Source organism: Bacillus rossius, chromosome 1 (genome assembly GCF_032445375.1).
Source record: "Bacillus rossius redtenbacheri isolate Brsri chromosome 1, Brsri_v3, whole genome shotgun sequence".
Lineage (NCBI taxonomy): Eukaryota > Metazoa > Arthropoda > Insecta > Phasmatodea > Bacillidae > Bacillus > Bacillus rossius.
The window spans coordinates 19,879,388-19,896,227 of NC_086330.1; the positions used below are offsets into that span (position 1 = coordinate 19,879,388).

The 16,840-nt window shown below is 37.9% G+C and overlaps 1 protein-coding gene across 1 annotated transcript in view; it reads right to left on the reverse strand.

Moving 5' to 3' along the window:
- Positions 1-16,840, reverse strand: part of LOC134532861 (microtubule-associated protein futsch) — a 377,195-nt gene that overhangs the window by 7,897 nt on the left and 352,458 nt on the right. Inside the window, exons 6-7 of the mRNA XM_063369863.1 lie at positions 14,296-14,466; positions 1,409-12,347 (exon numbers count right to left, since the gene is read on the reverse strand). Of these exons, the coding sequence (XP_063225933.1) occupies positions 1,409-12,347; positions 14,296-14,466 (11,110 nt within the window). The remainder of the gene's footprint in view (positions 1-1,408; positions 12,348-14,295; positions 14,467-16,840) is intronic.

Genomic DNA, 16,840 nt, shown 5'->3' on the forward strand with positions numbered 1-16,840 from the left:
AAGTTAATCACTTTTTACATAAGGTTTCAAAAACCAGCCCATCTTACATTCCCACTCCTCAAAAAAATATTTTGTTACTTGATGAAATTTTGCAAAAACTAAATTAGATCTAAATAAAATACTTAAGTACACATACATTTTTTTACAGCTTAAATATGCAAGTATAGCTGAGGGATTAGCAAGGTTACATCTTCAGCACTCAGGTTCTGAGGATCAAGTACACTGACTTCACGTAAAAAAAATTTCAGTTGGTAATTTATCGAGTAAATTGATACATTTTGCCCAGGCTATGTTTCCCTGGCCATAACAAAAATTTTTTCCTTATAAATAAAAAAACTAATTTGAAACTAAGACTGCTGTCAATAAATTTTTTCAGGTTCTAATTTTAAAATAAACATATTCAAACACATTAAAAAATCAGAATTAATTACAGATATGCGAGTGCTGGAGACTTGTGAAATATAACAACTACCGTCTCTGTTGCAGTTCTGTGCTCTGATGAGATGAAATATCTATCTTCGTCTATAATGATTTTGTTTTGTGCCTGACACAGTTATGAGTGAATTAAAAATCTGCTAAATCTGTAATGTAAAAAAAAAAATCCTTACAATATTTTATTTTTTTCAAAAATTTTAAACGGTCAGTTGCCAATATTTTTTTGATTTATTTTGTGTACTACAGTACCTAGTGATTAAATACTTAAAACATATAAGGTTTTTTTGGTGGCTATGGTTGCTGAGATTCCGGACTCATGGTATGGGAGTCGAGAGCTCAATTCAAGCTCCTAAAATGTCTAAGCCGTGTTTGATTTGGTCAATTTGTAATTTTATAATTTGTTATTTGGTAGGTTCAATGAGATTAATGATGGTAAACACTTTGAAAATATATTTAAATAGTTACAGAGTAAACATGTGCTCTTTTATGAAATACAATTCTCAAATGCCTCAAACACAACTTATATAATTACAATACTAATGGTTTTAACTGAAATAGTCATTAAATTACTAAAGGTAAGAATCACAGTTAAATTCAATATTTTATATTATTTGTTTCAGTCGCAGAATCTAATTTATAAGATTAAAATTGTTCAATAACACACACAAAAAAGTTATATTTTAAAGGTTAAAACCTACATGGTGGATTAGTAACTTGTGTAATTTTCCGAGGTTTATTAGAATCAAAATACAAATTAAAATTTTATAAAATATGTCATCATTTATTAAGTCGGTGACATTTTTGTCAACAAAATCAACCAATTCAAACATGGCCTCTGTGTATAAACACAGAGTTAGTATCCAAGTGTTTTAGAACCACTGTAGTATTGAATATCCCATTCTGTGGTGTAAAACAATATCTTTACATACATTACATATACCTATAAATAAATAAAACTTAAGCATTTACATACCTAATTCTTTATCATCCCATGTCTGCTTGGCTTCTAGAAGGGCATTGTAGACATCTCTGCTGGGATCTGTTCCGCTGAAAACGTAGTACCTTGCTCGGACCTTTTTGAAAAACTCCACAGAAGAGTAATATGAATTACCATGATGTGGCACATATGTAAGATCTACATATATTGGACTTCCTGCTGCCTTAGCACTGCGCAAACTTGTGTCTTTGTTAGTTGATGAGCCTTTTCTGTCTCCTTGTTTGATTGGTGACTCTGGACGCTTCTTGTTGGACCCATCTTTTATTTTGTTGTTCTCATTCATTAACATTGTCTTTTTTGTCTGCAATGACTTTTTCTCTTTTTTTGGTGTGCCTTTGTTTGAAGGTGAGGTTGCAACAATTTCAGTCGATGTTTCAGTGTCATTTGTTGGAGGTGGTATTGGTGCCGGTAGACCTAATGGTTTACCCCATCCTTCGATTGGATCCTTAATATCACCGGGTTTAGATGATGGAGGTAAGCCAAATCCTTGTGGAGGCTCAGGGAAAGTGGATGATGATGATGATACTGAAGAACCAATTTGATGGCGGAACATTGGATCATGTTCTCCACTACTAGTTACAGTTGTTGAAGTTGTAGTGACTTTCTTCACAGATGATGAAGGCTCGGTACTGATATGGTAAGTTGTAATAGAAGTAGACTCTACGCTTGGCTTACCATTGTATTTTTCATGAGAACCGTCACTATCATTATCATCACCATTGTGTTTTTGGCCATTGACATCAGATGACTGATGTTTCTCTACTTTAGATGTATGACTTGGTGAAGACTTACTTTCAAAACCGTATGTGACTGTAGATGTTTTTGGTGCAAAGTCTTCGCCTCTAGCAATCCGATGCTCATGTAAAGCTTTTTCAAAATCAAAATCATCTGATAAGGCTTTGTCTTGAGGAGAATAATGTTTAAAGCTAGATGCTAGTTCTGTTTTCATTGTTATATCCCCGGTCTTTCCAGATGCTACTACAGATATTGGGATAGGATCTGAAACCTTCTTTAATGACTTTTCTTGTGACAACTGTTGTAGAGGATCATCTGGCAAAGTTCCATAGAAGGAACCTGTCATAACCATGGGAGAGCTTTGATGTTTGTCACTCATAACATCTTCAAAATGTGGAGGTGGAGAATGTCCCAACTGAGATGATGTACTTAAGGGTGAACCGGGTTGGTCTTCATCATCCTCACTATCTGGATGGCCCTCACTACTTTCACCCCAAATATGGGTGGGAGCACGAGAAACCTGCCCGCTGCTGATGTCACTGTGCGGTGTTGATGGACCACAGTATTCAATATCTCTGTCACTAAAAGTATCAGACCCTGGAGTTCCACTGCGAACTGTTTCAGTTGCTTCTCTCTTGATGATTGACACACCACTGTTTAAAATTGTTGGAAACTCTACATCACCAAGTTCTTTTGCCAGAGACTTTGTCATAGTTATCACAGTAGTACTCCTAACTCCATCACTCTCAGTTACAATTGTTTTCTCTTCACATTCTTTTGTTAATTTATCATCAAGAGACGATTGTGCTGGTGCCAAATCAACAACTTTTTCTGAGTATTTCTCTACTTTACCAGTAATCGCTGATATAGGATCAGCAGACTCTATACTTTTATCAGTGGTTTTTAATGAACTTACGTGAGAAGGATCGTAAATGTCAAATCCACTGTCATCATCACCAACTTTTTTGACAGTAGAGAAGTGTTCAGTCACTTTCCCATCTTTCTCAACTGTTTTGGTGATTGTTCTCTCCCCATCTGAATCAATTTCTTTAGTTGTGGTTGTAGTTTCTTCCTCATCACCTACAATTTTTTTTGTGACTGTTGTTACAGTTGTGGTAACAGTCTTGCTAGATGGTTCATCTGCTTGGCCTATGTCGTCTTCGACTGGCTTTTTAAGAACAGTGGTAGTAGTAGTAGTGGTTTTTGTAGTAGTTTTGGGAGACCCAGGAATAATACCATGGGATACAGATTCTTGGCTTCCATAGTGACTAGAAGATTCATCTGCGAGAATGTCATCTTCAAGTGACTTTTTAAGAAGAGTGGTAGTAGTAGTTTTTGTAGTAGTTTTGGGAGACCCAGGAGTAATTTCATGGGATACAGATTCTTGGCTTCCATAGTGACTAGAAGATTCATCTGCAAGAATGTCATCTCCAAGTGACTTTTTAAGAACAGTGGTAGTAGTAATTGTTTTTGTAGTAGTTTTGGGAGACCCAGGAGTAATTTCATGGGATACAGATTCGTGGCTTCCATAGTGATTAGAAGATTCATCTGCAAGAATGTCATCTCCAAGTGACTTTTTAAGAACAGTGGTAGTAGTAATTGTTTTTGTAGAAGTTTTGGGAGACCCAGGAGTAATTTCAGGGGATACAGATTCTAGGCTTCCATAGTGACTAGAAGATTCGCCTGCGAGAATGTCATCTCCAAGTGACTTTTTAAGAATAGTGGTAGTAGTAGTTGTTTTTGTAGTAGTTTTGGGAGACCCAGGAGTAATTTCATGGGATACAGATTCTTGGCTTCCATAGTGACTAGAAGATTCGTCTGCGAGAATGTCATCTCCAAGTGACTTTTTAAGAACAGTGGTAGTAGTAGTTATTTTTGTTGTAGTTTTGGGAGACCCAGGAATAATTTCATAGGATACATATTCTTGGCTTCCATGGTGACTAGAGGATTCATCTGCACTAATTTCATCTCCAAGTGACTTTTTAAGGACAGTAGTAGTGGTTTTTCTTGTAATTTGGGGGGACCCAGAAGCATCATCATGGGATATAGATTCCTGGCTTCCATAGTGACTAGGTGGCTTATCTACAGACATGGCATCATCACCAAGAGACCTCTTAATAACAGTCGTTGTAGTTGTGGTTTTTGTTGTAATTTTTGGAGATCCTGGAACAGCTTCATAGGCTACAGATTCTTGGCTTCCATAATGACTAGATGGCTCATCAGTTAAAGTGCTGTCATCTCCAAGTATCTTCTTAATAACAGTGGTAGTAGTTGTGGTTTTGGTAGTAATTTTGGGGGACCCAGGAAGAATTTCATGGGATACACTTTCTTGGCTGTCATAAGAAACAGCTTTATGATCCTCTCCATCTTTTTGTGAAAGGGATTCAAATTCTTTCATACTCTGTATGATTTGTGGAGAGTCTGGTTCTTTTAGTGATTTGTGCATTGAAAATTTTTCGTCCTTTTGCATGAGACTGTCTTCCACATCACTTGCTACTTTGGAAATGATGACATCTGTGGGTTTAGTCACTTTGGTGATGGTATTATCATCATTATCTTTAAGACTTTCAAGATCATGTTCCTTTTCAAGCATTGCCGATCCTATATCTGAGTGGGAAATTATTTTTGTTGTTATTGTTTTTGTTGTAATAGTTTTCTTGCCCTCTCCAGTGTGTTCTTCATCTGGATAGCTCTCAAAATCTTCTTTATCACTCAAGTTTATATGTCCATTTGTTTCACTGGTTTCAATAACCTTTGCTACTGTTTTCTGGAGTCCAGAATCAAGTTCAACTTTGACAGAATCTTCATTTGGCTCTTGAGGACTTTCATCTTTGTCTGAATATTGTGCTGATTTACCTGTTAAACTCTCAGTGGAACAAACTTCAGTTTCTGCTCCTCCATCTTCACTAGTTGCAGTCACTACCATTCTTCTAACAGTACTACTGCTGGAAATGTCTTGCTGACTTTGTTGTGAAACAGTTGTGTTATCTACAGTGTCTGTAGGCAAAACATCTCCATATTTATCTTTACTTTTAATTTCGGTTTCCTGTGTTCCTGATGTAACAGATGTTACATATGAAACTTCACTTTCAGAAATATCTGAAGGTTTTCTGCCATGACTATCAGGTTCTACTACTATGTTACCACTAGAGATTTTTTCTTCTGGGGATGAATGAAGAGTATCTTCTTTGGAAGTTGAGCTTTCAGTTAATTTATCTTTTGAACTTACTGTACGTTCTGTAACACTTTCATCTGATGTGCTAGATTTTACAAGTGCTTCAAGTTGGTCAACTTTGAACTCACCAAGCTTGGTGAGCTCTGTTTCTTTGCTTTCATCTTTAACTGGAGTTGTTATTTGTATTTCAGTTGCTGTCTTTGAAGAAGTTACAGGATGAAAACTTATGTCATAAATTGTTGTGTCTGTTTCCTTCAAGGCTTTGGCAGAAATTTCTCTCTCAGATACTATAAATTTTTGATTCACATCCTGTGGAATGCCATCAGAATCCCTTTCATCATCTAAAATACTAGCTTCACCAATTTCATGTTCCAAAAACTTTATTTGATCATCAATCTGCTTTGTTTCTGTTGGCTGCGATGCCACTTTTTCTTTTTTTAATTTACATTCTTCCATTACTTTTGTAGTTTCTGGAGAAACAGAAATAGAGGGAAGTGATTCATCTTCATCTTTCTGATAATCATCCAATATCTGCTTAACCATAGGAGCTGGAGATGGAGCTTTTTCATAGTCATGTTTATAAGAATCTGATTCGCCTTTCATTTCGTGTGTTTTATTTGAATCCATTGAATGGGGAGTTGATATTCCAGACTCGGATTTGGTATCTGCAAGAAGCTGACCAGAATCTGATGATAGTGGAGTTGATGTTCCTGAAACAATTTGATCTTGAGTAGAAGAAAGAACTGAAAATTCAGTATCTTTGATGGCTTTTTCTGTGTAATTTGCAGATGACTGAAGCTTATCTCCAACAATTTTTTCAAGTTTATCTTCAGAAACTAATGGAGGCACATCATCTTTGAAATCATTATATTGTTTTTCAGAAGATGCCTGTTCACTTAAAGAAACTTTAGTGCCATCTGTAATTATATGAGATGGTGTTTCATATTTTTCAGTAATTAGCACATCTCTGGTTCTTTCATGTATTCTAAGATCACCAGGAGATGGTGGAGCAGAGTCAGGAGTTACTGTCACATACTCTGGCACAGCTGCAGCAGCTAGTTTACTGTAAACTGGTTCTTCTTCTAGACCAGAATCTACATATTCACTTCCAACATAGTCATCATCCTCTTCATCTTCCTCCACATCACCCTCGTAATCTCGCCCAAGATCATCATCAACATCCTTTGTTACTGACGCTATTTCATCTTTGGATTCCACAGTATCTTTTTGATCACTGTTGACTTTTTTAATATCAGCCTTTATAATTTCTTGGTCATCATCATCTGAATCTGATGATTTTCCTGATACTATTTTCCCAGTTGGTAATTTTTTGGTTATTATTTCATCAGACCTGATGGGGTGTGGGATAGAGAGGTCTGCTGCTTTTTCCAAGTTTGTATCCACTTTAGGTATTTGTTTGGTGGGCTCTTGTTCCAGTGACTGAACACCATCAGCCAGTATTTCTTTTTCTCTCCCAGCAGTGCAAGGTAATTGTTTTTTGTCACATATTTGTATATCTTCTTGAACACTTTCATCTTCCTTGATCTTTAAATCTGAGATGTCAGGAGTATGTGCAGTTTTCTGGTCCATCAACTTGTCAGTAGATGATTCTGCAAACTTCTTATTCGCAATATCCTTTGAAACGTCTATTGCATCATCTTTAGAAGGTAGCTTTTGCTGTAATTTGTCTATAATTTCAAGGTATGTTGCAGAAATTTCCCCAATGGCTGCACCATCAACTTCAGTTGGTAATGTTTTGACTGGCTTTTCTGCAGAACCAATGTCTGGAACCAACTTTTTTTCTGGTTCCTTTGTTTCTAATTCTTCGGTTAAATGCTTTTCATGTAAGGATACTGTTTTTTCATATTTTGTGTCAATAATGTCATCTTTTTGAAGAGTTGTCTCTTTCAACACATCCTGTAATTTTTCTGTAGCTGTAGGAAGTTTGCCCTCATAGTCTGTAAGCTGCTGTTGTGTGATCTCTTCCGTCTTGCTTTTCAGTTTATCCAAATCCTCAAATTTTTCATGTTTCATAGCATCATATTCCTTATGCACTTCAGCTATGCTCAATTTATCATCCTTTGGAGTTTCTATACTATCAGTCTTTTGCTCTTCAATCATTTGAGCAGTTTCTATTTCAGTCTTTTTTGCTTCAGTCTTATCTTTTGTTAATTCAACTTTTTCTTCGGAATGTACTTTGCTTTCTTTATCTTCTGATACAATTCCTGTTTTGTAAGACTCATGAGTATCAGTTTTATCCACATCCTGTTTAATTTTGTCTTGCGACAAAAGTTTTTCTTCTTGTGGACCTTTTTCAGTATCTAGTGAAATCTTGTCTACTTTGGAATCATAATGTAGAACATTTTCAGTTAGTTTGTCTTTTGCCTCAGAATCTGTGTCTTTGTCTTTTGCCTCAGAATCTGTGTCTGGAATGATTGGCTTATCTCTCTGTAGTCTATCTTCAAAAGTTTCCATTTTTTCAGAGTCTGCTAGTTTCGTAGTTGAAGCTTCAGTGGCAAAAGAGGAGCCTGGTTGTTTGATGATACTTGTATCAGGCACATTTCTTTCAGTGTCTATGAAATGACCAGTAATTTGTTTAATTGAATCTTCAGTTTGTAGATCTTTCAATACAACACTTTGAACTATTGTGCTGTCTTGTTCTTTTGTTTCTGTTTGAAGAATATCTCTTTTTTCAGTAGTGGTCGGTTCTTCAGCTTCATGTTCAATAGTCTTATGTATTTCAAAGCTATCTAGTTTGTCAACATGGCTTTCTTTTTCTGTAGTATCTTTAAGGATCTTAGTTCCTTCTGTCTCCACCTGACTTTGGAGAGCATCACTCACTAGTGTCTCCATCTCTTCTGCATGACTGAACATTTTTTCTTTCTGAATCGACGGTTCAGCTTGTGATTCTTCATGGAGTTGGCTAACATCTTTTAGAACACTTTGTTCTTTTAAATTTTCTTGTGCTTGCAACATATCTTCCAAAATCTTGTTATCAACTTGTTTATCATATTTTTCTATTTTATCTTTGTCTGCTGGTATAAACTCATCCTTGGCCGGGTCATGGAGAGTGATACTTTTAACAGCACCGAGTGACTGAGTCTCTAATGTGCTACACTCTGCTTTGTCTTGCATTGCTCCTTCTTCATCTTTACCAAGCAGAGGTTTTACATCACTTGAAAATTCTCTACCACTTGATTCAGATGGCTTTTTATCATACTTACTAACTTCATCATCCTTAAAAGCCACTTCAGAAGTAATGTCATGTTTTGTACATTCTGGAGTTACTACTTTCTTTTCCAATGTTGTTTCTTTTTCGCTAATATGATCGGCTGTTGCTGATTCTAAGCTTTCAGACTGTAACTTGGTAATTGCTTCATCTTCCTTTGGTCTTGTTACTACATATTCTTTCCCATGGCAAACTTGATCTTTATCAGATATATTTAAGTCTCTAATTGTTGTATGATCTTCTTCAAGAGGACCAGTTTTTTGTTTGTCTTCTTTTACAAAGTCTTGAGTTACTTCTTGTTTACTCTCTATTTCCAAATTATTTAACTCCTCCTCATCTTTGGTTACTAATGTATCTTTTCCAATAGTTAATCCTGAAATCATTATCTTATCTTTAGTTTCTTTTTGATCATCCCTTTCAATTTTTATTTCTTTGGTATCAAGCTTAACTTCCTTTGTTTCAGCCAACAATGCAATTTTTTCTTGGTCGGTCTTGTCTCTTTCATCTTCATCAAGTTTTGTTTGTGTTTCATCTTGTTTTTGAATGTGAATTTCACCACCAACTGTGGTATCTTTTTCTAATCTTCCATCTAGCTTCTGATCACCAGTAATATCTTTTTTCAAAGTTACTTTCTGGAAAACTTCAGTTTTAGCTTCTGGGATTGTTTCTTGCAAATTCTTTTTGGACTCTTTTTCAATAATTTCCTGATTTCCAGGCACAGTGGCTTCTGTCAATACATGTTTCTTTCCTCTGTCATCATCTTTTACCTTAGGAAAATCATCTTCACTTTCATACATTCCAGTGTCCACTTCTTCATGTACTGGCAAGTCAGCTACTTCATCTGGTGTCTTTACAATGTCTCTCTGATGTGTTTGTGATTGTGGTGCCCTAGCTTCAAAAACTCCAATAGTTGATGGTACTACTACATGAGGCATGGTTGTTGGTTGATCCAGACTAGCTACAGGGGCTGTAGCTGGTTTTTCTTCTTTGGTTTCCTCTTTGACATACTTTTCCTCCACGATTTCTTTGATTTCATCCAACGGTATTCTCTCATCTTCAGGAAGTGTTGGTGCTGTGGTTGCACCAGATTCCACTGTCGTAGAAAATTTCTCATCAGGTTGACTTTCTTCTGCTGTATATTTTTGATCTGTAGCATCACGCAGCACTGTTCCTTTAAGTGGCAGACTTTCATCATGATCATCGTCTAGTTTATGGTCTGCACCTCTTGTTTCTTCTGTCATTTCTCGCAATTTTTCTGATGAAAGATCTACTTTTTCTTCTGGACTAATTGATGAGGTTTCTTTCTGGTCATCAAGCTCTTCAGAATCTTTTTTCTCATCTATACTTTCATCCAAGAGTTTTACTTTATCCTGAACTCCATCTTCAAATTTATCTGTTTCGATTTTTGTCTTTGTAGCTATCTCTTCAGCAGAAGTAATTATTTCTTGAACTTTTTCTTGGATCTTTTCTTTTGTTTCAGGCGTAATCTTTTCAGTTTTAGATATTTCTGATTCAGACAGCACATGTGCTTTGATAGCTATGGATTCAGTAACATCAGTTTTTGTCATATCATCAGGTTCTTTCTTTTCATCCAAGACATCTTGAACATGCTTTTCCTCGACTGGTAGAATCTGAGGTTCAACCTTAGCAATTTTTATTTCTTCCTTGCCTTCATCAGTAACTTTAAATTTCTCCGTCTTAAATTTTTCTGTATTACCATCAGAATATGTGACTGTTTCTTTTTCAGTTTCTTTCTGTTCTTCAAATTTCTTCTCTTTTTCTGACTCAACTTCATCTCTAAGGTGTTTCTGAAGTTCACTTTCATCTTCTTCAACTTCTTTTTGGTAAGGGATATGTGACTCAGTACTTTCTTCTTCCTGAAGCGAATCTTCCATCATTTGTTCAATTTCTTCTTTTTCAATAATAAGATACTCATCTTCCTCATCTTCAATCTCCTGTACATCTTTAGCCATTTCATGACCATGCATATCCATTTCATCTTCTAAGGTTTTTCCAGGTTCTGTTAATATCTCATCCTCGTCTTCAATATCTTCTGTTCTTTCTTCTTCTGTTATTTCTGTGTCTTGCGTTAAATGTTTCTCCTCAAGTCCTTCAATTAGTTCAGATTCTTTGTCCTCAGTTACTTCATCTTCCTCTGTTTCTTCTTGGGCAAATATTTCAAGATCTTTTGAAGCCTTTAATGACTCAAATTCCAGCTCTTTTTTCAATGTTTCATCCTCTTTTGTTGTTAAAACACTTCCTTTTTCCAACTCTTTTTCTTTCGTTGTAATGGTCGTGTCAATATTCTCCAAAAGTTTGGTTTCCACATTAACATCAGATGATGATGTTTCAAGTGATGCAGCTGTAAGGTCAGTGATATGTTTTATTGTGGAAGGAATGATTTCATCATGGGCTAATTTTGCTTTAAAAGGAACAGTTTCTGGCTCTGCAGTAGATGGTGTTGAAACTGCAGATGAATCTGTAGTAACTTTCTCGATTTCTGTTTTGGGTTTGCGGATTACACCATCTTTGTCAGACTTTACAGATGGTGTTGGTGTGCTTTTTGCTGATGAAGATTTTGCAGGTGACCCTGGTGCCTTGGAAGACTTACTTGGTGATGAAGGTTTAGGTCTTCTGCTCATTGGTTTTCGTTCTGGTTTTTGTGGCACCGATACATTATCATGTTGTTCTTTTTTAACGGTCTTTGTCACAGGTGCACGAGAAGATGATGCTGCACGTGCCACATGGTACTTAGACTCTACCACTTTCCTGTTGTTTGCTTCCTTAGCACTCTTAGCAGGAGTTGACGTTGGAGATGGCCTGCCCTTACTTGGTGCTCGGCTCACCTTCGCAACCTCAGTCTTTGTTGCAGCACCATTTACTTTATGTTCAACACTTCTTTTGGGTGTTGTTGGTGAAGATTTTACATCGCCTTTCTTCTCCGTTACAGCCCTTTCTTTTCTACGTTCCAAAGACCTAGGAGGCTTGGAATCTATTCTAGATTTTGCTGTGGAAGTTTTAGAATCGATCTTAGACTTGTGTTCCTTGGATTTTGTTTCACTTACAGTTTTTGTAATTTTTTCTGCTATTTTTTCTGCATGTTTATCTACTTTGGATACATGTTTATCACCCTCTAGAATTTTATTTGTTTCAGTCTTTGATTTGGGTGGCTCAGTTTTAGAAGTTGGTTTTTCAACTTTTGGTTTTGCTTGTGGTGGTGCCTTTGCAGTGGTTGGGGTGGTAGTTGTAGAAATAGGCGTGGAAGGCTTTGTCTGTTGAACTCCTGAGACCGGAATCGTTGCAGACTTAGCTACTGGCTGCTTGCCAATATCTAATGGTTTGGGTGGAGTCTTGACCATGCTTTCTCCAGGCAGGATTTTGTCAATGACGGCCGGGGTGGATTTCTGTTTGCCTCCGGTGCGAGCTGTCATCGCTACAGCGGAGGTGGACGGTGATATGGACTTTGTTGAGCACACTGCATGCTTCAGGAACTCGAGGTGCCGTATTTTGTCCAACCCTTCAAATATCTTGTGCTGCGGACAACTACCTGGGAAGAGTATCCGCGTGATTGTGTCGCTCGGATTCGCTGGCTGCCACACCAGCAGAGCACAGATCGATACTAAATTCTGAACGGGAAAATGGAATCCGTCTTTGTCTTTTTTCCCAGGAAGGAAAAGTCGCATGTCGTTAGAGTTCCATTTGGCCAAGAACTCTTTAACTTCTCGACTGTCCCGAGCTGGACTCACAACGTACATATCCAGCTTGCCATGACCAACCTGCAAACAATAGTCGAAATGATTATCACATTACTTTATTTTCTACATAACATGACATATTACTAAAAAAATTCAAGTTTTTATTTATCGGCTTACTGTCACAAATCATATAAATATTATAATATGTAATATATTGGACTTAAATACACTAACACTACCTCTGATAGATAGCGGCTGACACTAACACTACCTCTGATAGATAGCGGCTGCCTAGTTGGAGAATATTACGATTTGCTAAGTGTGCAGTGAGGAATGCGACCTTAACTCGTGACACACAAGAGAAAGACAAAAGCATACAAGTAGGGGATGCAGTTTTGTGAAAAAGATTTGATCGCTCATTAGGCCCGAACTAGCTATTGTTCTCTTTTAATTGACGGCCCTCTGCAAGAGAATTGCCCTCTTTGGCCGGGCCTTAGGGATGCTTTTGCTTCCGCGCTGGATGGTTATGATTGGTATGCCGACTGTAGACACGTGCTTGAAATAAACTCGGTAAACCACAACAAAAACTTCTAATGCTACAATGTTTTAACACGCAGCTGGTATGAAATTCGTCTCGAAAAAAAATACATGGCCATACACATAAGATCGCACGATATCAGGATAAAAAAACTATAATTTCTCTCCGGAATTGCATTCCTATTATGAATGCTTGTTCCGGCACACTAAAATTTTGGGAAATAAGAAATATAATCCAGGAATAGCCGCAACCAGTTTTTTAATATCATGGAAAAAATATTTTGCAGTATTAAACCGTATAGGGATACTGGCTACATAAAAATAACGTACAGCACTTCACAAGCATTTTTACACATGTATTTAATACCGTATAAGACTAGTGAGTAAAAAAAGGGGGTAGTCTTTAAAGTCGGTTTACGGACGATAATTTTACACGATAACGTCATAAGAAAACATTGATGAAAAATTAAATTTTCAAATATTACATACAGTTTTTACAAATTTAATTTAAAAAAATTTGTTTGACTATAATCACGAACAATTAGTTAAAAAAGCCCGCCTTAACCTGTTTGATATTATAGAATATTTTATTCTCGCACGGTTGGTTCGGACGGTTCTTGCACGCCCGGCTCAGGCGGAACGTGACGACGAGTCGTGCTTTTTCGTGCGCGCAGCCGGCGTTCATAGATTCACAAGATGTTATCACGTCAAAAAAAAAAAACAGTGAAACGTTGTAACAATTCTAGGGTCGGCGGGAAAAAGCACGTAAAATCAAAAATTCCAATTTTACAGGACAGTGTTTAATAAGTTTAACTTCAACTAGTCTTGATTATTGTTGGTGATTACGTTCACATGAATCAAACAAGGAGTTAAATAGAGTTGACTATGTGCTTTTGCCAGAACCTGGGATTGACTGTGTACACCATGAATGTGTAAAAAAAAAAAAAAAAAAAAAAAAAAATCAATAATTTTGACTTATGTGCTTTTCCCGCCGACCCTAGAATTTTTTTTTATCGCATTTCTTTAAGAGGCCACTCCAGTGTTTCAGGGGCACTACGCAACCCGCGTTAACCTCATAAGATTCAATGCTATTTTCATTTTGCTTATGACAAATTAACTAATATAGATTTCGAAATGATGCTTGCTTGATATGTAAGACAACGTTGCTCTTATCAAAGCCCCTTTCTTCAAAAACGTGCATAAATTATGGTTTTATACTAATCTTTAATAATATGCATAAGTGTATTGTCTAGGTTTGAACCATAATTTATGCACAGTTTTGAAGAAAAGGGCTTTGATAAGAGCATCGTTGTCTTACATATCCAGCAAGCATCATTTCGAAATGTATATTAGTTAATTAGTTATAAGCAGAATGAAAATAGCATAGAATGTTATGAGGTTAACGCGGGTTGCGTAATGCCCCTGAAACACTGGAGTGGCCTCTTGACGTCGCAGGAACGCCTATGGGGGAACAGCACCAGCAGTGTGGCACCTTGTGGTAGAGGTTGATGGGCTCGGCCTGGTTGCCGTCCCGGTAGCACGGGTGCGGCCTCAGCTGCAGCTGCCTCAGGTTGGCCACCACCTCCTGCCCCTCGTCCAGAAGGCTCACCAGCAGCGGGTCGCGGTCCTTGTCGCCGTCCGGGGACGCCGCGTGGCGCCGCTCCTGCGACGGGGAACACACGTGTCATCGAATATCAAAACGAGCTTCGATTTCATTCGCTCAGTCGAAGCTTCGCCCAGGCCTAAATAGTAGCTACTAATATGAATAAAAATAAAAAAATCACCGCTCCTGCGACGAGGAACATACGTGTAATCGAATATTAAAACGAGCTTCGATTTCATTCGCTCTGTTGAAGCTTCGCCCAGACCTAAATAGTATACGAATATGAATACAAAAACCCACCGCTCCTGCGACGAGGAACAAACGTGTAATCGAATATTAAAACGAGCTTCGATTTCATTCGCTCAGTCGAAGCTTCGCCCAGGCCTAAATAGTAGCTACTAATATGAATAAAAATAAAAAAATCACCGCTCCTGCGACGAGGAACATACGTGTAATCGAATATTAAAACGAGCTTCGATTTCATTCGCTCAGTCAAAGCTTCGCCCAGGCCTAAATAGTATACTAATATGAACAAAAAAAAATCACCGATCCTGCGACGAGGAAGACACGTGTAATCGAGTATTAAAACGAGCTTCGATTTCATTCGCTCAGTCGAAGCTTCGCCCAGGCCTAAATAGTATACGAATATGAATACAAAAACCCACCGCTCCTGCGACGAGGAACAAACGTGTAATCGAATATTAAAACGAGCTTCGATTTCATTCGCTCAGTCGAAGCTTCGGCCAGGCCTAAATAGTAGCTACTAATATGAACAAAAAAAAATCACCGCTCCTGCGACGAGGAAGACACGTGTAATCGAGTATTAAAACGAGCTTCGATTTCATTCGCTCAGTCGAAGCTTCGCCCAGGCCTAAATAGTATACGAATATGAATACAAAAACCCACCGCTCCTGCGACGAGGAACAAACGTGTAATCGAATATTAAAACGAGCTTCGATTTCATTCGCTCAGTCGAAGCTTCGCCCAGGCCTAAATAGTATACTAATATGAACAAAAAAAAATCACCGATCCTGCGACGAGGAAGACACGTGTAATCGAGTATTAAAACGAGCTTCGATTTCATTCGCTCAGTCGAAGCTTCGCCCAGGCCTAAATAGTATACGAATATGAATACAAAAACCCACCGCTCCTGCGACGAGGAACACACGTGTAATCGAATATCAAAACGAGCTTCGATTTCATTCGCTCAGTCAAAGCTTCGCCCAGGCCTAAATAGTAGCTACTAATATGAACAAAAAAAAAACACCGCTCCTGCGACGAGGAAGACACGTGTAATCGAGTATTAAAACGAGCTTCGATTTCATTCGCTCAGTCGAAGCTTCGCCCAGGCCTAAATAGTATACGAATATGAATACAAAAACCCACCGCTCCTGCGACGAGGAACAAACGTGTAATCGAATATTAAAACGAGCTTCGATTTCATTCGCTCAGTCGAAGCTTCGGCCAGGCCTAAATAGTATACTAATATGAACAAAAAATAATCACCGCTCCTGCGTCGAGGAACACACGTGTAATCGAATATCAAAACGAGCTTCGATTTCATTCGCTCAGTCGGAGCTTCGCCCAGGCCTAAATAGTATACTAATATGAACAAAAAAAAATCACCGATCCTGCGTCGAGGAACACACATGTAATCGAATATAAAAACGAGCTTCGATTTGATTCGCTCAGTCGAAGCTTCGCCCAGGTCTAAATAGTATACGAATATGAATAAAAAAAATCACCGCTCCTGCGTCGGGGAACACACGTGTAATCAAATATCAAAAACGAGCTTCGATTTCATTCGCTCAGTCGAAGCTTCGGCCAGGCCTAAATGGTATACTAATATGAACAAAAAAAAAATCACCGCTCCTGCGTCGAGGAACACACGTGTAATCGAATATCAAAACGAGCTTCGATTTCATTCGCTCAGTCGAAGCTTCGCCCAGGCCTAAATAGTATACTAATATGAACAAAAAAAAATCACCGATCCTGCGTCGAGGAACACACATGTAATCGAATATCAAAACGAGCTTAGATTTCATTCGCTCAGTCGAAGCTTCGCCCAGGCCTAAATAGTATACTAATATGAACAAAAAAAAATAATCACCGCTCCTGCGACGAGGAAGACACGTGTAATCGAGTATTAAAACGAGCTTCGATTTCATTCGCTCAGTCGAAGCTTCGCCCAGGCCTAAATAGTATACGAATATGAATACAAAAACCCACCGCTCCTGCGACGAGGAACACACGTGTAATCGAATATCAAAACGAGCTTCGATTTCATTCGCTCAGTCAAAGCTTCGCCCAGGCCTAAATAGTAGCTACTAATATGAACAAAAAAAAAAACACCGCTCCTGCGACGAGGAAGACACGTGTAATCGAGTATTAAAACGAGCTTCGATTTCATTCGCTCAGTCGAAGCTTCGCCCAG